The sequence below is a fragment of the Dermochelys coriacea genome, chromosome 7 (genome assembly GCF_009764565.3).
Source record: "Dermochelys coriacea isolate rDerCor1 chromosome 7, rDerCor1.pri.v4, whole genome shotgun sequence".
Classification (NCBI taxonomy): Eukaryota; Metazoa; Chordata; order Testudines; family Dermochelyidae; genus Dermochelys; species Dermochelys coriacea.
The window spans coordinates 50,116,253-50,138,705 of record NC_050074.1 but is presented as its reverse complement, the minus strand read 5'-3'; the positions used below and the strand labels follow the sequence as shown (position 1 = coordinate 50,138,705).

The 22,453-nt window shown below is 48.0% G+C and overlaps 1 protein-coding gene and 2 long non-coding RNA genes across 3 annotated transcripts in view; 2 read left to right on the top strand and 1 right to left on the bottom strand.

Annotated features, from left to right (window-relative positions):
- LOC122460949 overlaps nt 1–22,453 on the top strand; it is a 526,129-nt gene that overhangs the window by 384,142 nt on the left and 119,534 nt on the right. The gene's annotated exons all lie outside the window — the stretch shown is intronic.
- Nucleotides 1–22,453, top strand: part of LOC122460948 — a 30,492-nt gene that overhangs the window by 3,462 nt on the left and 4,577 nt on the right. The window contains exon 2 of the long non-coding RNA XR_006282597.1: nt 11,458–11,466. This is a non-coding gene — a long non-coding RNA (uncharacterized LOC122460948). The remainder of the gene's footprint in view (nt 1–11,457; nt 11,467–22,453) is intronic.
- Nucleotides 3,070–4,254, bottom strand: LOC119858477 (actin-3-like). Its single transcript, XM_038409117.1, has one exon. The coding sequence runs from the start codon at nt 4,252–4,254 to the stop codon at nt 3,070–3,072; it is 1,185 nt and encodes a 394-aa protein (XP_038265045.1).

Genomic DNA, 22,453 nt, shown 5'->3' with positions numbered 1-22,453 from the left:
CTGAGTCACCTGATGGGGAGCAGCTGCCTAAAGCCAGAACCAGCCAAGGTGGAGGCAATCAGAGACTGGCCCGCTCCCCAAACCAAAAAGCAGGTCCAGGCCTTTATTGGGATGGTGGGGTATTATCGAAGATTTGTGCCACACTTTAGCTCCATAGCCACTCCCATACCTGAGCTATGTAAGAAGGGAAAGCCAGAAGGCTCTCTGTGTGCTGAAGGAGGCTCTGGTCAGTGACCCAGTTCTGGTAAACTCAGACTTTGACAAGCCCTTTATGGTGTTCACCGACACCTCAGACATGGGGCTGGGTGCAGTGTTAATGCAGGTTGATGAAAAGGGGGAGAGACATCCCATCATGTACTTGAGCAAGAAGTTGTTACCTCGGAACAAAAATACATGGTCATAGAGAAGGAATGCGTGGCTATGATATGGGCCCTTAAGAAACTACAGCCATACCCATTTGGGCGACACTTCACTATGTTCACTGACCACTCTCCCCTGACCTGGCTACGCCCAATGAAAGGGGGCAATGCCAAGCTCCTGAGGTGGAGCCTGCTCCTCCAGGATTATGATATGGAGGTGGTCCATGTGAAGGGGAGTGCCAACGTGATAGCTGATGCATTGCCCCAGAGAGGGGAGCCTGAACTTCCCCAGGTAACTGGTTAGAGTGATCCTGCTCAGTTCAATCACGAAGGGGGGAGAGATGTGACCAAGTAGGGAGTATTAACCTGATAACATTGCATGGAAGTTTTACTAGTTTACTGTCTTCTGCTAACAAGGGGCATGCCTCTGTTTCCCTGGGGTACTGCATGTATATTAGATGGTGATGGGAAATAAGGGTGTGACTTCACTGAAGGATGATACTTGATGGCCAGCACTTAAACGATTGCGGCAGCCCTTCGTAACCTGAGCCCAGGAGGGGGTTGGGGCCAGGTGACACCTTCTTTCCTGGAAACTGGACAAAGGCTGGAGGAGGGGCCAGGGATGTGGTTGGCTGAGGCAGCAGGAAGGGGTTTCAGTTTTGTAGCTGGCTGGGGAGATGGGCGGAGGCCCAGAATCTGGGTCTGGGCTCTGCATCCCTTAAGAAGGACCTGACTGAAGGGTCCTATTTTCTGTACCCACAAGCTCTGTTTTAGACTGTGTTCCTGTCATCTAATAAACCTTTTGTTGTTCTGGCTGGCTGAGAGTCATGGTGAATTGCAGGAAGTGGGAGGAGGGTGCAGGGCCCTGACACCTCCACACTCCGTGACAAGGAGGTATAGGGCAAAATGGGCAGTGTGCTCTGGGGGTAAGGGGGATCTGGGGAGTATAGGGCACGATGGACACTGTGTTCCAGGGGGGAGGTGGAGCAGGAGATATAGTGTACAATGGGTAGTGTGTTTTGGGGGAGAGTGGGAGCTGGGGGTATAGGGTATGATGGGCAGTGTGTTTCGGGGGCGAGTGGGAGCCAGGAGTATAGGGTACGATGGACAGTGTGTTCCAGGGGCTAAGGGGTATCTGGGTGATATCGAGCAGGACAGGCTGTGTGTTCTGGGGGACAGGGCGGAGCTGGAGGGGTATAGGAAAAGATGGGCAGTGTGTTCCTGGGGGAGGGAGAGTAGGCAGTATAGGGCATGATGGGCAGTGTGTTCCAGGGGCTAAGGGGTATCTGGGGAGTATTGGGCATGATGGATAGTGTGTTCCGGGGAGAAGGGGGAATAGGACATGATAGTCAGTGTTTTCCGGGGGGCAGGGGGAGCTGGGGGTATAGGGCAGTGTGAACAGTGTGTTCCGGGTGGGAGGGGAAGCAGGGGGGCATTGGGCACAAAGGGCAGTGTGTTCCTGGGGGGGAGGGGGCGAGTGTGGGGAGCCGTTGGGGATAGGGCATGATGGGTAGTGTGTTGTGGGGGGGAGGGGAAGCAGGTAGTATAGGGTACAATGCGGTATAGGGCACGATGGTCACTTTGTTCCAGGGTTGATGGGGGAGTAGCGGGTATAGGGCATGATGGGCAGTGTGTTCAGGGGGGTAGCGGGGTGCAGGAGGTATGGGGCATTATGTGTAGTGTGTTCCAGGGGGTAAAGGGGAGTTGGAGGGTATAGGGCATGATGGGCAGCGTGTTCCTTTGGGGACGGGAAGCAAGGGGTATAGGGCACAATGGACAGTGTGTTCCAGAGGGTAAGGTGACCCAGGGGGTATAGGGCACAATGGGCAGTGTGTTTGGTGGCAGGTTAGCCAGGAGGTATAGTGCACGATAGGCAATGTGTTCCGGGTGGAGGGGTAACTGGGGGATATAGAGCAGGACAGGCTGTGTGTTCCGGGGGGCAAGATGAAGCTGGGGGGTATAGGGGAAGATGGGCAGTGTGTTCCTGGGGGGGAAGGGGAGCTGGGGGTATAGGGCATGATGGGCAGTGTGTTCCAGGGGTAAGGGGTATCTGGGGAGAATGGGGCATGATGGGTAGTGTTTTCCAGGGGGCAGGGTGCCTGGGGGGTATAAGACACGATGGGCAGTGTGTTCCAGGGGAGTGGGAGGAGCCAGGGGGGAAAAGGGACGATGGCTATTGTGTTCCGGGGAGGTGGGGGAAAGGGCACGATGGGCAATGTGTTGCAGGGGGGAGGTGGGAGCCGGAGGGGGGAGGGATAGGGCATGATGGTCACTTTGTTCTAGGGTGGATGGGGAGAGGGAGCTGGGAGCATAGGGTACTATGGGCATTGTGTTCTGGGAGGATATCTGGGACGTATAGAGTACGATGTGCAGTGTTTTCCGGGGTGGAGGGGGGGCTGGTGGGTATAGGGAATGATAGGCAGAGACCATGGGGGCACACTCTGGGAACCTCCCCACCAATGGATGCACCTGTTCAGTGCCCATGGAGCTCAGATCTGGTGCACATGCCCATCTTGGTCTGCCCATGGTGTAGACCCCATGATTTCTGTCGCTCAGCATTGGTAGCCCCAGTGGGTTTCCCCTCTGCAAGGCTGGCAGGCAGCATCTAGCGAGGAAGCCAGCTCCATGCCTGTTGTCCCGTAAGCAGCGTTTATAGGGGGCTTTCCTGTACCCATGCCTTTCGCGCCCTGTGCCCGCCCAGCTTGCTTGCTCAGAAGCAGTGCCGGTGGACTATGAAGGGTCCTTTCTCATTGTAGGCCAGGCGGCTGATCCAGACATTCTGGAAGGCGTTGAGTGATGCCATGATGGAGCCGCCCAGCCACGCTGAATAGCTGCGGTGGGGGGAAGCCAGGATGCCCACTTGCCCCTTGCCCACGATCTCCATCCTGAGCAGCTCCTTCTTGATCCTCTCGGAGAAGCCGCGGAGCATGGTGGTTCCCCCAGCCAGCAGCATGTTGGCCAGCAGCTCTTCCTGGCGCTCCGGCTTGCACTTCCTGATGCTGTTCATGGCATGGATGTGAATGCCTACCTCAGGGAAGCCCAAGACGGAGGGGGTAAAAAGCATCTCAGGGCAGCGGAAGCGCTCGCTGCCGATGGAGATGACCTGCTTGTCGGGAAGGGTGAAGTCCATGAGATATTTCTTTTCATCCCCATTCAGCTCAGCCTGGAAGTCCTCGGGGATGTAGCAGCACTGCTCCTTGATCTTGCACACCAGCTCCAGCTCCTCCTCCTGGAAGGGGTTCCCGCACTCCCCCATCAGCTTGGCTAGGTAACGTGTCAGCCCACTGCCTGCTATGTCCAGACGGTAGGTGGCATGGGGCAGGATGTAGCCATCATGGACAGGGGCGGTGTATGAGGTCCCGTAGCCGGAGCCAATCACTAGCCCATTGGTGCGCCCGTAGGAATATACCGAGAGCAGGGACTGGTAGGCCATAAGCATCGCCGGCACCTCAAAGCTCTCAAACAGCAACTCAGCCATCTTCTCCCGGTTGGTGGTTGGGGAGAGGGGGGCATCTGTGACCAGCACGGCCAGCTCCTCGGGGCACACACTGAGCTCTGTGTAGAAAATGTGGTGCCATAGCATCTCCAGGGCATCCCAGTCCGTCACCACACCATGGGTCATCACCATGTTCGTGATCACCTCCGAGCTCCTGCACGGGATGCTTTCCCCAATATAATAAAGGGGGCTGTTCTTGGTCCTGATCTTGGGAACCCCTACGCAGCTTGGAAGGATGGACCGTGGTTTCTCGTCCCCGGCCAGCCCACTCTTGGTGTAGCCAGTACCAGTATCTATTACCACAGCACAGTAGTCCTTGTATTTCTCTGAGGTGAGGTCCCTGGCGCTAGACCCATGGCTGGCAGAACCGTGACTCTTAGGCTTCTTCCGCTGGCTCATTTCAGCAGGGCTTGCCACACGCTCTTCCTCTGAATCCTACCTGCACTCCCAAGAGCCAGCCCCAGGCGCTGGGTGAGAGAAGAACCCAGGAAAAAGCTAGGGAGGGCTATGTTGCCATAGCTACATCCTACATCATGGGCGGAGAGCAATGACATCATAGTGGCAGGGAGAACAGGGAGCCACTCACAGGGACTCTTGGGAAGGTGCTTAGGGTAAGAGCCTCCTCAGGTTGAGGCCAACGTGGATTGTGCTGTCGAATTCTGTGGGATATGGGTCCTGGCCTACACAGAGACACGTGACTTGTCAGGGAGAGCAACTGAGCAATCATTGCACATCGGAGACACGCACAGTACCCTGTAGCCAGTGGGGATTCCTCTGACCCAGGGCACTGCATTGCTGCCAGTGCATGGCAATTTGTCCCTGAGTCTGTCTGTCTGTCTATCTGCCCACTGCCATATATGTCTGTCCACCCATTGCCCTGCATGTCCCTCCATTTGTCTGTCTGTTCAGTGCCCATCACCACGTTATTTAGCTGTTAAGGCTTGAACAGAGATTGGCCCTGGTTTGAGGTACGTTTACTGAGAATATTCTTGTATTTGCTCATAGCTAACATGGAGATCTAAGAAAATAATTTGCTACCAATTCCCCAATCTAGTCAGGAAAGATCTGCTGGAATTTTGTACCCCAGGGTGTGCCTGTTTGGCGAGCGAGCTGTGCTGTGCTTGAGCAGAGAAGCAGTGACAGTCCACAGCTAGCTGCACCTTTGGCTCCTGCTGTCTGTCCAAGTACATCCCCTCTCAAAGCTGGAACCCTCACTCCCCGATTCCTCCCCTCTCAGACCAGGTCCAGGAGCACAGACCCCTGTGCACTAACCACGGCCTCAGCAGGCCTGGCTGGAGCAGGCTGCTCAGCAAAATTTCCCTCAGCTACCCAAAGCAGCCTTTTCAGACACAGTATTAGACAACCTCACGGGTAGGACACAGTGCACAAAAAAGCAAAATAGGATCATAAAGCAACACAAAGCTGCTAGATTGTCTGTCTTCCCTGCAGCTTCCCAGCGTGGCTTCTTCAGCCACTGGAGCAATTCCCAGCCAGAGCTGCTGATCCCAGCCTGGGGGAAGTGAGGCCTCAAAGAAATTGACCCCTGCATGTACTTTGGTGAATGGTACTGTCTCCCTTCTATTGGTATTAATTCCTTGTAACCACAGAGCCAATAACAGAATAACCATCAAACATATACTGGTGTAATACAGACCTCTCCCCCGGCCATCTCAGAAACCATGGGGAATGGGTGCTGGTCTCTGATTGGATGAGTGTGCTGCTGCTTCTGGGGCATGGGCATTGCACCAGGGTTTCTCTGAGCGATCACATGTGTGTGACTCTGAAATTCACTTTTCACCAATGCCCAGGCAGTGCAGCTTGATTCTCACGCGCGTATGTGGGGACTAGACGGGGTGGGAGTGAATCCACTTCTCCCATGTGTAGCTGAAGCTGGGAAGTGCAAGCCTGGGGCATGCAGCTCAGACCCAGCTGCGGGGGGGTTTACAATACAAGGCAGGGAGGGAGTGTATCTAGCAGTTAGAGAAGCAGGGTACCAGCCATGAAGCAGATGACTTCTCTTGGTGTCCTACTTTCCCTGTCTATAAGCCAGAGATAGTGCTGTGTGCCCACTTTGTGGGGGTGCTGTGCCAGGCTGATGCAGGAAGCTTTTGAAGCATGCCGTAAGAGCTGCAGGTGTATGGTGCTGGCATGCGTTACTCTCTGCTCCTCCAGAGCTCCCCTGCCATGTGGCATCAGTGACCCAACTGGAAAGCCTTCACTCAAACTGCTTCCCATTTAGCGGTGATCAGAGACCATGGCAGAGCTGCTCAGAGGCCTGGCCCCACATGCTGGCCGTGCCCAGCAGCTCACTGTCTAGGATCAAAGCCAGGCACTGAGATCTTTTGGCCCAGTGATGTCACTTAGCTGACTCAACCAGAAGCAATGCAGGCATCCCCGTGAGAGCCGCAATGAACGAGGGAGGCGCCCTGGCAGGCCAGGTCAGTCTTCATGTCAGAGCCACCCCAGCTGCTTCTCCTATGGGCAGTGAACTGGAGGCAGACTGGGAATGAACTTGCTAGTGTGTGTGTGCATGTGTGTACACACATTCATGTACCACTGTTCTCAGCTGCATGCACCAGAGGAATCAGCAGCAAAGTTTGCATCTAGGTCAGGGTTCAGATTCCAATGCACACTAAAGTGCAGGGCATTTGGATTGCCCCAGTCCTGAATCTGCAGCCGGACCCTGATCTCTAAGACCACCTGCTATGGGATTCTGAGGCCATCTGAGGCCATCTGGGCACAAAGCTAGGGGTTTACTGTACATGTATTGCCCCCCAATTAGGCTCCTGGCAGAAGAGGTCCTCTGGGGGGGAATGTGTCCTGCTCTCTGCATCTGGCTGCTGGGATGGGGGTGTGGGAGCTGGATGGGAATGACCATCAGCAACAAAGGGGGCTCCCCTAAGGACCAGAGGGCAGGAGGTACCGGGGACGGGACATAAGACAATAAAACCAGATTATTCTTGGTCCCCAAGGGATGTGTGCAGACTATTCACTCCCGAACAGAGCCCATCCAGATCACACATGTGGTCAGTGTCTGACCAGCAGGGAAAGTTCCACCCAGGAGCCCTAGGCAGGATTTGAGGGCTGACGTCCAGCCCCCAAGCTGATCTCTGCTAGCGAGAGAGCTCCCAGGAAGAGCATAGCCCTCTGGTAGCTGTGATCTCAGTGATAGGACCTTAGGGATCAAAGATAACTGGGCTGCCCCCAGAAGAGAATCAGAAGCCAGGGCCAATGTGGGAGGACAGGCGCTATCCACCTCATGCTCTACCCCAGCTGCAGCTTCCTCAAGTGCCCCAGGGACAGTCCCAGGCTGAGCATGCTGCAGCAAGCCAACCTGGAGTCACTGCTGCATGTCAGAGTGTGGCTATTCCCACAGAGCTGTGTGCATTCCCAACTTGGGGTCCAGAGCCCCATGGGACCCTCCATGCCCTCTCACAACGTGATCATCATGGGTGTTTGCACTGGAGGCACCGGTGCCCTCAAGACACTGAGCCAGGGTGTATCACTGGGGTAGGACATGGCTATTGCTCTGTCCCCAGGTCGGTGTTGCCAGCGTGAATCCGATGACAAAAGTGCCCTCACCCACCTGTTATGCACACAGGCACCCGCACATTGGGGCCTGAGCGTCAGATTCCATCACTACCTGGCTCTCCAGAGAGGAGAGAGGAGAGTGTGTGGTTTGGAGCCCGAGTGCTGGGTCTCAGACACTATGCCCAGTTCTACTGGAGTCACGTCCCAGCAACTCCACAGAGCCTTGGCTCTGCCATGGGGGCTATGGTCCTTCCAGCCCAATGCCCCATGTCCAATAGTGTCCTGTGTGCCAGATGCTTTGGAGGAAGGTGTAAAGACATGCAGCAGGCAGGTTTCTTCCTCCCCCTGACAGCTAGAAGCACAGGGAGTTGGATCCCTACCGGGGGCCAGATCCTTAGCTGGTTTCAATGAGCAAAGAGACAATCTCCACTGAAGTGACTGAAGCAACATCGATTTTTGGCAGCAGAGAGCCTGGCTTGTGGGTATTTTAACCTTCTCTCCAAGTCCTTCCTAAGCACTAGCACTGTCACAAGAAGCTCTTGATCTACCCCCACCAACAAATAGCAGGGATAGACCTTGTCAGGGTATACCCCCCCAAATCTGAACTCTGGGGTACAGATGTGGGGACCCGCATGAAAGACCCCCTAAGCTTATCTCCTACCAGCGTAGGTTAAAACTCTTCCAAGGCACAGTCTTCTGCCTTGGACAGATATTGCTGCCACCACCAAGTGATTTTCACAAATATTCAGGGAAGGGTCACTTGGAATCCCTATCCCCCCCACCAAATATCCCTCCAAGCCTCTTCACCCCCTTTCCTGGGGAGGCTTGAGAATAAAATACCAACTAGTTGCCTTAGCAATATGAGCACAGACCAACCCCTTGTCTAAGGACTTTGGAATCAAAGAATTCTTTAAAAAAAGGTAAATTTTATTAAAAAAGAAACATCTGAAAACTCAAGCTTTAAGGATTAAACACCAAAAATAACTTTTTTGGGTTCAGCTTAAAGGTTACAAGCAAAACAAAAGCACCTGGGGTTAGCACAGAGGAATCCACAAACCAAAACAACCAAAAAGGTTCCTAATCTGGGTATCTGGCTGGTGAATGTTGCCCATATGCTCAGGGTTTAGCTGATCGCCATATTTGGGGTCAGGAAGGAATTTTCCTCCAGGGCAGATTGGAAGAGGCACTGGGGGGTTTTCGCCTTCCTCTGTAGCATGGGGCACGGGTCACTTGCTGGAGGATTCTCTGCTCCTTGAAGTCTTTAAACCATGATTTGAGGACTTCAATAAGCTCAGACATAGGTGAGAAATTTATCGCAGCAGTGGGTGGGTGAGATTCTGTGGCCTGCATTGTGCAGGAGGTCAGACTAGATGATCATAATGGTCCCTTCTGACCTTAATATCTATGTATCTAATTGCATCTGTCTTTTCCTGTGCTAATTACATATCTGGGGTTCCAAATGAGGAATTTCTAGGTATGATGCAGATGATTTCTCATACCTGTTTTAAAGCTTACAGCTTGTTGCTGCCTTTCCCTCTCTACAGCCTGAGAGACAAAGAAAACCGCCCCCATACCTAGCAGTTTTTCCAATTTGAAAGGGTACAGCCTCCCTATTGATTCTCCTGGTCAGGTGCCAACTCAGGTTAAGCTTCTCTTAACCCTTTACAGTTAAGGCAATTAGGGTTCAGCTGCTAAGGAGGATTCTACAGCTACTGCCTGGCTGGGTGTCCATAAAAGGGAGCTATTCCACCTCATTTATCAAAGACCTCAACAACCATCCAACTTTAAGCCTGTGAGCCTAGCCAGCAAGGAGCTCACTATTGACACCAGTTGGTGAATAGAGAGAAGAGTGGCCTTGAGCTCTAGGTAGATGGGGGCCTGTAGGGCAGAGAGCTCTCTGCTGGCATCTGTTGGTTAGCAAGAAGAACTGACTGGATGGATCAGGCCTTATTTGCATTTCAGTGATGTGCCTGTTTTAGGCATTTTGGTTACAATGCAGTTAAGGTTTGTATTTGGGAGCAATAAAATGCTATTGACCCTGTTAAGAAATGGAAGGGCAAGAGAACTGCACCAAAAGTGCTTGGGAGTAGAGGTTACCCTGACCAAGGCTGCAGTCAGACACAGTTCACAGCTCCGTGGAATCCCAGCCCAAAACTGACTGTTGTGCTCATCACCTCTGACCCCCTGGATAGTGCAGGCTGGAGAACATCCCCACAATCATTCCCAGAGCAGAGATTTTAGATAAACATCAGTGTTAGAGAGCTTTCCCTTAACCCCTGACCTGGTTCTTGTCATGCAGATCGAAAGCAGAAGACCGGAAGTCTGAAATGCAGGCAATGCAATGCGATGTTTATTGGGGTTTGTCAAGGTTCCTTCCCCACTTGAACTCTAGGGTACAGATGTGGGGACCTGCATAAAAGACCCCCTAAGATTATTCTTAGCAGCTTAAGTTAAAAATTTCCCCAAGGTACAAACTTTGCCTTCTCCTTGAACCCTATACTGCCACCACAAAGCGTGTTAAACAAAGAACAGGGAAAGAGCCCACTTGGAGACGTCTTCCCCCCAAAATATCCCCCCAAGCCCTACACTCCCTTTCCTGGGGAAGGCTTGATAAGATCCTCACCAATTTGTACAGGTGAACATAGACCCAAACACTTGGATCTTAAGAACAATGAAAAATCAATCAGGTTCTTAAAAGAAGAATTTTAATATAAGAAAAGGTAAAAAGAATCACCTCTGTAAAATTAGGATGGTAAATACCTTATAGGGTAATCAGATTCAAAACATAGAGAATACCTCTAGGCAAAATCTTAAGTTACAAAAAGACACAAAAACAGGAATATACATTCCATCCAGCACAGCTTACTTTACCAGCCATTAAACAAAAGGAAATCTAACGCATTTCTAGCTAGATTATTTATTAACTTAACAGAAGCTCTGAGGCTGCCTTCCTGATCTGTTCCCTGATCTGTTCCCCCTCCCCCCTGACAGATTTGAAAGTATCTTGTCCTCTCATTGGTCATTTTGGGTCAGGTGCCAGCTAGGTTATCTTAGCTTCTTAACCCTTTACAGGTAAAGGGTTTTGCCTCTGGCCAGGAGGGATTTTATAGCCCTGTATACAGAAAGGTGGTTACTCTTCCCTTTATATTTATGACATGCCCCCCAAATCACAGATAGAGTGAAACACTGCCTGTGATTTTTTTTTCCTGGAGCTCTAGGAGAAAACAGAGTTAATAAGACACATGCATCTCTAAATATACTACTAACTGTATTAAGACTAACAATATTTTCCACATTTCAAGGACAATTTTAACCAGTTGATTCTGGGAAACTTTCATGGGAGAGTGCATAAGCCACTTCGTTAGAAGCTCCTGAGATGTGTTGGATGTCGAAATCAAAATCTTGGAGAGCTAAACTCCACCGAATAAGTTTTTTGTTATTTCCTGTGGCGGTATGAAGCCACTGTAGCGCAGCATGGTCGGTTTGCAGGTGGAAACACCGTCCCCAAAACATATGGGCGTAGCTTTTCCAGAGCGTAGAAACATTCCTTTTCACTGATTGACCAGTGGCTTTCCCTCTCAGACAGCTTCTTGCTGAGAAACACGACAGGATGGAACTCTTGATTCGGTCCTTCCTGCATTAAGACTGCTCCCACACCACACTCGGACACATCTGTGGTTACTAGGAACCGTTTGTCAAAGTCTGGAGCCCTTAGCACAGGGTCAGACATGAGTGTCGCTTTAAGCTGGTTAAAGGCCTTCTGACATTCTTCAGTCCACTGAACTGCATTTGGCTGTTTCTTTTTGGTTAGGTCTGTCAGTGGGGTGGCGATTGGCTGTATTGCAGTACAAATTGCCTGTAATATCCAGCCAAGCCTAAGAAGGATTGGACCTGTTTCTTTGACTTTGGGACAGGCCACTTTTGGATAGCATCCACTTTGGCCTGTAGGGGGTTGATAGATCCTTGACCCACCTGTTGTCCATGGTAAGTCACTTTGTTTAGGCCTATTTGACACTTCTTAGCCTTAACAGTTAGTCCTGCCTCCCTTATGCGCTTGAAGACTTTTTGTAGATGTTCCAGGTGTTCTGCCTAGGAATCCAAAAATATGGCCACATTGTCAAGGTAGGCAACTGCATATTCTCCCAATCCCGCTAGGAGATCATCTACAAAGTTTTGGAAGGTGATGGATGCATTCTGCAGCCCGAAAGGGAGCACATTAAATTCATAGAGCCTGACGTGTGATGAAGCTGACCTTTCCTTGGCGGATTCATCTAGCGGTACCTGCCAATACCCCTTGGTTAAATCCAAGGTAGAGATGAACTGGGCCCATCCCAGTTTCTCCAATAGTTCATCTGTGCATGACATTGGATAGTTGTCTGGGCGACTTACAGCATTTAGCTTACAGTAGTCCACACAAAAACATATCTCCCCATCTGGTTTAGGAACTAGAACCACTGGAGATGCCTAGGCACTGCCAGAGGGATGGATTACACCCATCTGTAGCATACCCTGGATCTCCCATTCTATAGCAGTTTTAGCTTGAGGAGACACCTGGTAAGGTTGGGCACTAATTGGGTGAGCATTACCTGTGTCAATGGAGTGGTATGCCCATTCAATCAGTCCTGAGGTGGCTGAGAACGTCAGCGCGTAGCTAGTGCACAGCTCCTTGATCTGCTGTCACTGCATACGCTCAAAGGTCATGGAGAGGTTCATCTCTTCCATGCCACCATCACTTTCCCCTTCATAGTAGACACCCTCAGGCCACTCAGCGTCATCTTCTCCCTGGGCTGTAAACTGACAAACCTTTAATTCTCTGGAATAAAAGGGCTTTAGAGAATTAATATGGTATACCTTAGGCTTTCGGTTGGAGGTGGGGAATGCTATGAGATAATTAACAGCTCCCAGGTGCTCTTGGACCTTGAATGGCCCTTCCAACGAGGCTTCCATTTTATGGGTCTGGAGTGCCTTTAAGACCATGACCTGGTCCCCTACTTTGAAGGAATTCTCTCTGGCATGTTTATCATACCAGACTTTTTGCTCTTTTTGAGAATCCTGTAGGTTTTCTTTAGCAAGGGCTAAAGAGGTTCGGAGGGTGTTTTGCAGGGTGGTTACAAAGTCCAGAATGTTAGTTCCTGGAGAAGGTGTAAACCACTCCTATTGCTGCTTCACCAACTGTAATGGCCCCTTAACCTCGAGGCCATATACAAGTTCAAAGGGTGAAAACCCTAAACTGGGATGTGGTACAGCTCTGTAGGCAAAGAGCAACTGCTGCAATACTAGGTCCCAACCATTGGAGTGCTCATTTATGAATTTACGTATCACAGCCCCCAAAGTTCCATTAAATTTCTCCACCAGGCCATTTGTTTGATGATGGTAAGGGGTGGCAACCAAGTGATTCACCCCATGAGCTTCCCAAAGGCTTCCCATAGTTCCTGCCAAGAAATTAGTTCCTGCATCTGTAAGGATGTCGGAAGGCCAACCTACTCTGTCAAAAATATCCATTAGTGCCTGACACACACTTTTAGCCCTACTGTTGCTTAGAGCTACTACTTCCGGCCATCAGGTGGCAAAATCCATGAAAGTCAGTATGTACTGCTTTCTTCTGGGTGTCTTTTTCAGAAAAGGACCCAGAATATCCACAGCTACTCGCTGAAATGGAACCTCAATGATGGGGAGTGGCTGGAGAGGGGCTTTGACCTGACCTTGGGGTTTTCCCACTTTTTGGCATACCTCACAAACTGGACATAGGTAGAAACATCCTTGCCCATTCCCTCCCAGTGGAACGACTTTCCCAAATGGTCTTTGGTTCTCTTCACCCCGGCATGGCCACTAGGATGATCATGGGCTAAGCTTAACAGCTTTACCCGGTGCTTAGTTGGAACTACCAACTGTCTCTGAGGATGCCAGTCTTCCTGGTGTCCACCAGAAAGAGTTTCCTTGTATAAAAGTCCTCTTTCTACAACAAACCTGGATCTATTAGAAGAGCTGAGAGGTGGTGGGTTGCTCTGTGCCACCGTCCAAGCTTTCTGGAGGCTTTCATCTGGTTCCTGTTCGGTCTGGAACTGTTCCCTTGATGCTGGAGACATCAGTTCCTCATTGGGTTGTGGACCTGTGCTTGGTCCCTCTGGAAGCGATGCAGGTGATGGGGCTGTTTCTGTTGACTGTGAACCACTTTCTGTTGTGTACTACGTTGGGGTTCAGGGTCAGGCTGAGCCTCTTGTGTAGGGTTATCTGCTGCTGGTGCAGATTCGGTTGGGATTGCAAGTACTGGATTCAGTGCTGGCAATGGTTCTGGTGCTGGTTGTTCCACCAGTTCTGGTTCTGGGACTGGCTCTGTCTGGTCTCTGGGACTGGATCCACTACTGCTGTTGCAGACATGGGCATGGGGTCCGGTTCCTTCACCCCTGACCGGGTCCTGGTAGAAGTTTCCAGAACAGAGCTAGGTGTGACAGCTTGCTTAGCCTGGCTGCAGGTGACCATTCCCACCCTTTTGGCTAGCTTCTCATGATTGGCCAAGTCTTCCCCCAACAGCATGGGGATGGGATAATCATCATAGGCTGCAAAAGTCTACATTCCTGACCAGCCCTTGTACTGTACCAGCAACTTGGCTGTAGGCAAGTCAAAAGAGGTGACTTGAAGTGTTTAATCGTCACTTGGACCTCTGGGTCGATTAAATTGGGATCCACTAAGGAAGCATCGATAGCTGAAACTTGTGCTCTGGTGTCCCTCCTTGTTACTAACTTAACAGAAGTTCTGAGGCTGCCTTCCTGATCTGTTCCCGGCAAATGCATCACACAGACAGACAGACACTTTGTTCCCCCTCCTCCAGATTTGAAAGTAACTCGTCCTCTCATTGGTCATTGTGGGTCAGGTGCCAGCAGGTTATCTTAGCTTCTTAACCCTTTACAGGTGAAAGGGTTTTGCCTCTGGCCAGGAGGGATTTTAAAGCACTGTATACAGAAAGGTGGTTACCCTTCCCTTTATATTTACGTTAGGGTTAGTTCCAAGCAAACATATCCATAGCTCTACATGCCAGCAGAGTCTGTTTCCTAGTGTTCCATTCCCAGCTCGGACGCCGCAGAGCATTTACCCCATCTCCCCCTTCCCAACTCTGACTCTGCAGAGCTTGCCTGTTCCCCATTCCCTATTCTCACCTCGTCCTTCTTAGCAGGCCCAAATATACTTACAATGCATGCCCACAGTCTCACCCATTACAACTTATGGTCATGTTCTGTTTTGGGGAGATCGTGGGTCTTCATCCCACCTCTTTTGTACCCCATGGGAGGGGTAAGGAGTGGTAAGGGGAGGGGTAAGGTTTTGCTACCATCAGAGACAGACATTTCTTTAAAAGAAAAGGAGTACTTATGGCACCTTAGAGACTAACAAATTTATTGGTGCCAAAAGTACTCCTTTTCTTTTTGCGAATACAGACTAACACGGCTGCTACTATGAAACCAGACATTTCTTTGTCTTTTAGTGTTTTATACTTTCCCCCCAAACCCCTTTGCGCCTCCCAACTGGTTGCTTGACCTTGCCTTGAGAAAGGGGTTGAGGCAATCTTAAAGTGTGCTCATATATAATAATTTTATTAAGATAATATTGAAGTAAAAAGAAAACGGTACAGAGTTTAGGCATAGAAGTTTCAGGTTATCAGGGAATAAGGTACAGATTATCAAGGGGTGCGAAGTTCAGTTAAGAAGCGGGTGGCGTAAGGAATACATTATCTGCAATCTCCCCGATTGGGGGTAAAAGCTTAATGGGTCAAAGTACAGACATTGAGATATGGGGGTATGTTGTCCATATAATGGCTATGTTCAGGTGTGGAGTATAATGAGCGGATACGATGATGAGGATGGATCTACCCTCATTTGGTGGGATTTAATGTTCATGTTTATGGTTCCAGTTCATATGGTCCAATGAAAAAAAAAAAGTCTCTCGGTCCCTATCCTATTACACTCCCACCATGCCCTGTAACACTTTAACTGTTCTTATCTGTTTCCATTGTACTAACAAACCCATCTGGCTAGGCAGAAGCAACATACACAGTCTTTGTCCTTTGTTTACACATATTAGTATAAGAGTATCAAAGGTCAAACCCAAAATTCTATCTCAGGCTGATAAACAAGCTTATATACTAACAGTCTGATCTTGTCTTTCAAATGATCAGGGATGAAGACTCCACCATGACCTGGGTAAATGGTTCCAATGGTTAATTCCTCTCACTATTAAGAATTCACACCTTATTTCCAGTCTGAATTTGTCTGGGTTCAACTTCCAGCCATTGGATCATGTTAGACCTTTCTCTGCTAGATTGAAGAGCCCATTGTTAAATATTTGGTCCCCATACAGCTACATATAGACTTTGATCAAGTCACCCTTAACCTTCTTTTTGTTAAGATAAATAGATCAAGCTCCTTGAGTCTGTCACTATAAGGCAGGTTTTCAAATCTCTTTTAATCATTCTTGTGCCTCTTTCCTGATCGCACTCCAATTTATCATTCTTGAATTGTAGGCACCAGAACCAGACACAGGATTCCAGCACCAGTGCCCAATACAGACCTCTCTGCTCCTGCTTAAGATTCTCCTGTTTGTACATCTCAGGACACATTAGCTCTTTGGGCCACAGCATCACACTGGGAGCTCAAGTTCACCTAATTATCTGCCATGACCCCTAAATCTTTTACAGTCACTGCTTCCCAGGATAAAATACCCCACCAGTACATACAGCCTGCTCTTTGTTCCTAGATGCGTACATTTACATTTAGCTGTATTAAAACACAAGTTGCTTGCTTGTGCCTAGCTTACCAAGTGCTCCAGATCGCTCTGTATCAGTGACCTGTCCTCTTCACTATTTATTTTATATCAGCTGCACACTTATCAGTGATGATTTAATGTTTTCTTCCAGGTCAACAACAGTGTTAAATAATGTAGGGCCAAGAACCAGTTCCTTTGGGAGCTGCTAGAAACACACCTGCTCAATGAGGATTCTTCAATTACATGTTAAGACCTAACAGTCCACCAGTTGTTAGTCAATGTAACATGTGCTGTGTTAGGGCTGAGAAGGGAGCCTGTATAGAGCTAGAGGCAGAGGTTTTATTCTTTTGCTGCAGGAAAGTCTTTGGTGGTAAGGACTTCGTTAAGGGGTCCACTGGTCTGAATGAAAAGACTTAGCATAGAGCTGGTTTCCACCAAGTGCGTGGCTTTGAGCAGACAGCAAAGTGAAGTGGTGCTAAGGTAGAGGATATGGGCTAAAGACCCAGATAGCAGCAGCTGCCTACCTGAGGGATTCTGGTGGGAGCAAAGCTGGCATCACCTCAGCTGGCTGTAAGGAGCTGGCTGCAGAGCTTGGGACAGTTGATGTTCCCACAATGCCCCCAGGAGGCCATGCAGTGCCACATCCAGGGACCACTGTGGAGAGTAGGCACTGCAGGAAGTACTGCCCAAAGGATCAGATTTCAGAGTAGCAGCCCTATTAGTCTGTATCCACAAAAAGAAAAGGAGTACTAGTGGCATCTTAGAGACTAACAAAATGTATTTGAGCATAAGCTTTCATGAGCTACAGCTCAGCATCCGATGAAGTGAGCTGTAGCTCACGAAAGCTTATGCTCAAATAAATTCATTAGTCTCTAAGGTGCCACAAGTACTCCTTTTCTTTTTCCAAAGAATCAGAGTGACAGCACGCCGCGGCCCTCTGACTGGCCAAGCATACTATTTAACATTGGCAGGTGGCCCAGGACATTTTCTGCTCAACTCACACAGACTTTGGGCCTGCTGTGACTCACCTTGCCTCCTGAATCCAGCCTGGTCCTACCTCTGATCTCCAAGCCCAGCCTGACTGTGACTCTTGCATATTGAACCCAGCTGGAGCGATTCCTCTGACCATTGTTTTTGACATGTGGTGCCCAGCCCAGCTGTGACTACTGGCCAGACCGCCTACACCCCAGTCTTTAACACTGGTCAGGTGGCCAAGCCCTTGGAGGAGCCCAGGCAGCACTGACCTGTCAGAACCCTTCAACTCCACCAACCCTGGACAGTAAGCTGCGAGTGGGGAGGAGGGGAATGGCCGGAACACACCAGCTGCTCCCAGCTGCCAGAGGACTGGGGGCGCTGGGGGAAGACCCTTACCTAATAGATATTGTGACATTATTAATTACTGGCTTTCCCACATTCCTTCTGTTGTCCCCCTTCCCCCTCCCATATGCTTCTCTTTGTTTTAAGGCCCTGGTTTTGGGGCTTGCGAGTGGGCAAGTATAGCCTATCAAGGACATCAATGGAGGTGGATATATGTTCCCAAGATTCTAGGCGGGACCTCAAACAGGAGTTGTTTACATTTTCAGAAGGAACCCCTAGAAAATTGAACTCCAGCCGCTTTTTGTTGCCAACAATGTCTACCAGGAGGGTTAAACAACACTTATTCATATAATTATGATTTATTCTTATAATTTTAGGTTAGTACAATCTTGCCTTCTCTTTACTGGATTTCAGGAGATACTTACAATTACTTTCATATGCATGATGCTTGGAACATATGAGGACTTGCATGCTTATAGTTTTGGTTGTTAAGTAATGAAATTAAATATTTGAGTGAATTAAGGATGTTCTTAGGAAATTTCTTCTTTACATCGACCAGTGACTGGTGCTGAAAGCGACAAAGAGAAAGACGCTCCTTAGCCAAAAAATCATATTTATCACCTCCAGTGTGTCTACCCTGACTTTAGAATGCAGCTTTATAGCATCAATTTTTATGTAATGTTCTGTAGTTCATGCTGTTTTGAAAGAAGCGCGTGAGCATTAGTTCTTGTGATCCATGCCTGGTAGACAGTAACGGATAGGAGTCTTTAGCTGCTAATTGTAAATGTACTACACATGGTAGGTTGGAAATCTAGGAGCCATTTGGTCAAAAGGCAAGCAATCAGCCAACATGCCTTCTCAAAGAACAGGCCACCTCCCTTTGTACAAGACACACGTTTGGCAGAGACATGATCTTTATAAAAAGAAAACAATCTCCTTATGCTTTCAAAAGAGACCTGGCTGTGTAAAAGAGTGGGATGTCCTATATTCAGGATAGTCCAAAGAGGAGTGAGGCTTAGGATGTGTTACCAGAGCTATAAACTAAGCCATAAAAGTTTCTTCATCCATTCTCTTTGCATGGAGAAAAATTGAATTTTAAATCCACACAAAGAAATCTAGCAATATTCTCATTGGGACTGATTTCTTTCATAAACACTCTAGCATCTTCATTCTCCAAATGTTAAGGAGAACATTATGTTCTCCAACAAAATGTTGGCATACTGTGGGGCCATGCGGGTACCCATCGCAGTGCCGCTGATTTGAAGGTATACATTGTCACCAAATGTGAAATAGTTATGGGTCAGGACAAAGTCACAAAGTTCTGCCACCAGGTTAGCCGTGACAGTATCGGGGATACTGTTCCTGACGGCTTGTAGTCCATCTTTGTGTGGAATGTTGGTGTAGAGGGCTTCTACATTCATAGTGGCTAGGATGGTGTTTTTAGGAAGATCACCACAGTATGCCAACATTTTTATGGCTGACTTAGAACAACGCTTCCTCAGCTCTCGTCCCCTAATGCCCCTACTCTACTTGCGCTACATTGATGACATCTTCATCATCTGGACCCATGGAAAAGAAGCTCTTGAGGAATTCCACCATGATTTCAACAGTTTCCATCCCACCATCAACCTCAGCCTGGACCAGTCCACACAAGAGATCCACTTCCTGGACACTACGGTGCTAATAAGCGATGGTCACATAAACACCACCCTATATCGGAAACCTACTGACCGCTATTCCTACCTACATGCCTCTAGCTTTCATCCAGATCATACCACTCGATCCATTGTCTACAGCCAAGCGCTACGATATAACCGCATTTGCTCCAACCCCTCAGACAGAGACAAACACCTACAAGATCTCTATCATGCATTCCTACAACTACAATACCCACCTGCTGAAGTGAAGAAACAGATTGACAGAGCCAGAAGAGTACCCAGAAGTCACCTACTACAGGACAGGCCCAACAAAGAAAACAACAGAACGCCACTAGCCATCACCTTCAGCCCCCAACTAAAACCTCTCCAACGCATCATCAAGGATCTACAACCTATCCTGAAGGACGAGCCATCGCTCTCTCAGATCTTGGGAGACAGACCAGTCCTTGCTTACAGACAGCCCCCCAATCTGAAGCAAATACTCACCAGCAAGCACACACCACACAACAGAACCACTAACCCAGGAACCTATCCTTGCAACAAAGCCCGTTGCCAACTCTGTCCACATATCTATTCAGGGGATACCATCATAGGGCCTAATCACATCAGCCACACTATCAGAGGCTCGTTCACCTGCGCATCTACCAATGTGATATATGCCATCATGTGCCAGCAATGCCCCTCTGCCATGTACATTGGCCAAACTGGACAGTCTCTACGTAAAAGAATGAATGGACACAAATCAGACGTCAAGAATTATAACATTCAAAAACCAGTTGGAGAACACTTCAATCTCTCTGGTCACTCGATCACAGACCTAAGAGTGGCTATACTTCAACAAAAAAGCTTCAAAAACAGACTCCAACGAGAGACTGCTGAATTGGAATTAATTTGCAAACTGGATACAATTAATTTAGGCTTGAATAGAGACTGGGAATGGATGAGTCATTACACAAAGTAAAACTATTTCCCCATGGTATTTCTCCCTCCCACCCCACCCCCCACTGTTCCTCTGATATTCTTGTTAACTGCTGGAATTAGCCTACCTGCTTGTCACCATGAAAGGTTTTCCTCCTTTCCCCCCCCTGCTGTTGGTGATGGCTTATCTTAAGTGATCACTCTCCTTACAGTGTGTATGATAAACCCATTGTTTCATGTTCTCTGTGTGTGTGTATATAAATCTCTCCTCTGTTTTTTCCACCAAATGCATCCGATGAAGTGAGCTGTAGCTCACGAAAGCTTATGCTCTAATAAATTTGTTAGTCTCTAAGGTGCCACAAGTACTCCTTTTCTTTTTAAGATAATATACGCATCTTTTGAAATGTTTATTTTCAGATGTTTTGTAGCTAAATGCAACCTCTTCATATAATAACTGATGCCATTGTTATATGAATAACAAATATTTGTACTTACAACATCAGCAAGTTCATGTGCTATAACTGATTACTGAATAAGGAGCCCTTGAAGTATAAAAACATTTATATTAGTTGGGGAATTAATTATCTGCCAATGCTTAAGCAACTCCTTACCAAACTCAAAGACTAAAACCTCTCTAGGGAGTGACAAGAAGAAAAGACAATGCTTTCCTTGATAACCATTTAAGTTTAAAGACTTTAAGAATCATTGAAGTTTAAAAAGACAAGTTTAAGAGTCGAAAGATTCTTGTATAGAAAATAGGAGTGTTTTTGGGGCTTGTTTGAAATGGAATTTCAACTTCTATTACACCCTGATGGAACTGAAGAAATAATTCAGAAAATAATCTTAATGCCAGAGTTTTAACTCTGCCTATAAGGATATACTGAGAACTTCATGCTACAAAGCCCAAAAGCAATCCAGCCATACAGTTAACGGAAAATTATAACCCCATTGTATATACATTGATAGATCCCATCACAACCATCCCATGAAGGTGCTGAGCCAATGAAAAGCAATAATGGCTGATAATATCCCAGTCTCTGAAGAAGGAGATGAGCCTTTCATCTTCAGGAAGGCTTTGGGAAGATAAGATAAGATGAATTCTTCTGAACTGAAACACTTAACCTCTTACATGCATACACTCTTTCATGCCCTTGTGCTTGCCTTTTCTTTCACTCTTGGTTCAAACTGTTCCTTTAATCTCATCATGCCTGTCTTGCTCTCTGGAGACATAGGTGACAAGTTGGAGGGACACAAAGGGGCATTCCAGCTAAAGGGGGACATGTGATGCCCCATGTGACCTGCACATTAAGGACAGCTACATTATTCCGTTGTGTCTGTCTCATTGATGACTGGAGATAATTTTTAAGTCTTCTGAAGCTGGAGAATGAGTTCAGGATGATACAGGCACAGTGTGATAAATGAAGGGGTGGGGGGCAACTCCCTTTTATGGACACCCAGCCAGCTCTACTTGCTTTACCTGTAAAGGGTTAATAAAGTCCTCCAGGTAAAGGAACAGGAGTGGGCACCTGATCAAAAGAGCCAATGGGAAGGCTAGAACTTTTTAAAATGGGGAAAAAACTTCCCCTTTGTCTCTGTTGTTGTTCTCTGGGAAAGAGGGGAATAGGGAGCAGTTATGCTATGAGAAGCTTTAAGCCAAGTATGATCATAGATCATCAGATCATACCTAGAACTATTTATTTGGAACCCCCAGATGTGTAAGTAGATCAGGAATGTTTAGAAAGACAAGATTAGGGTTATTTCTGTTTATTTCTTACAGCTAGTAGACTCCTCTGTGCAAACCCCAGCTGCTTTTGTTTGCTTGTAACCTTTAAACTGAACTCCCAAGAAAGCTATTTTGGGTGCTTAATTTTTGGAATTGCTCTTTTAAAATCTAACAAAAGCTTAAGTTCCACATGTATTTTCTTTCTTTTTGTTTTTAATAAAATTTACCTTTTTTAAGAACAGGATTTGATTTTTGGTGTAGTAAGAGGTTTGTGCATGTTGTTTAATTAGCTGGTGGCAACTGCTAATTTCCTTTGTTTTATTTCTCAGCAATTCCCTGGAGGGGGAGGTGAAAGGTCTTGAGGGTATCCCACAGGAAGGAATTCCCAAGTGTGCCTTCCTGGGTTCCAAAAAAAGGGGTTTTGTATTTGGGTGGAGGCAGCTTTTACCAAGCCAAGGTCAGAAAATAGCTGTAACCTTGGGAGTTTTAATACAAGTCTGGAGTGGCAAGTATTAATTTTTAAAAATCCGTGTGGGCCCCCACCTTCTTGATGAGTAACAGCTAATTTAGGCACCATCATTTTGTATGTATTATTGGAATTATACTTTGCCATGTGCATTACTTTGCATTTAACATTGAATTTCATCTACCATTTTGTTGCCCAGTCACTCAGTTTTATGAGATCCCTTTGTAACTC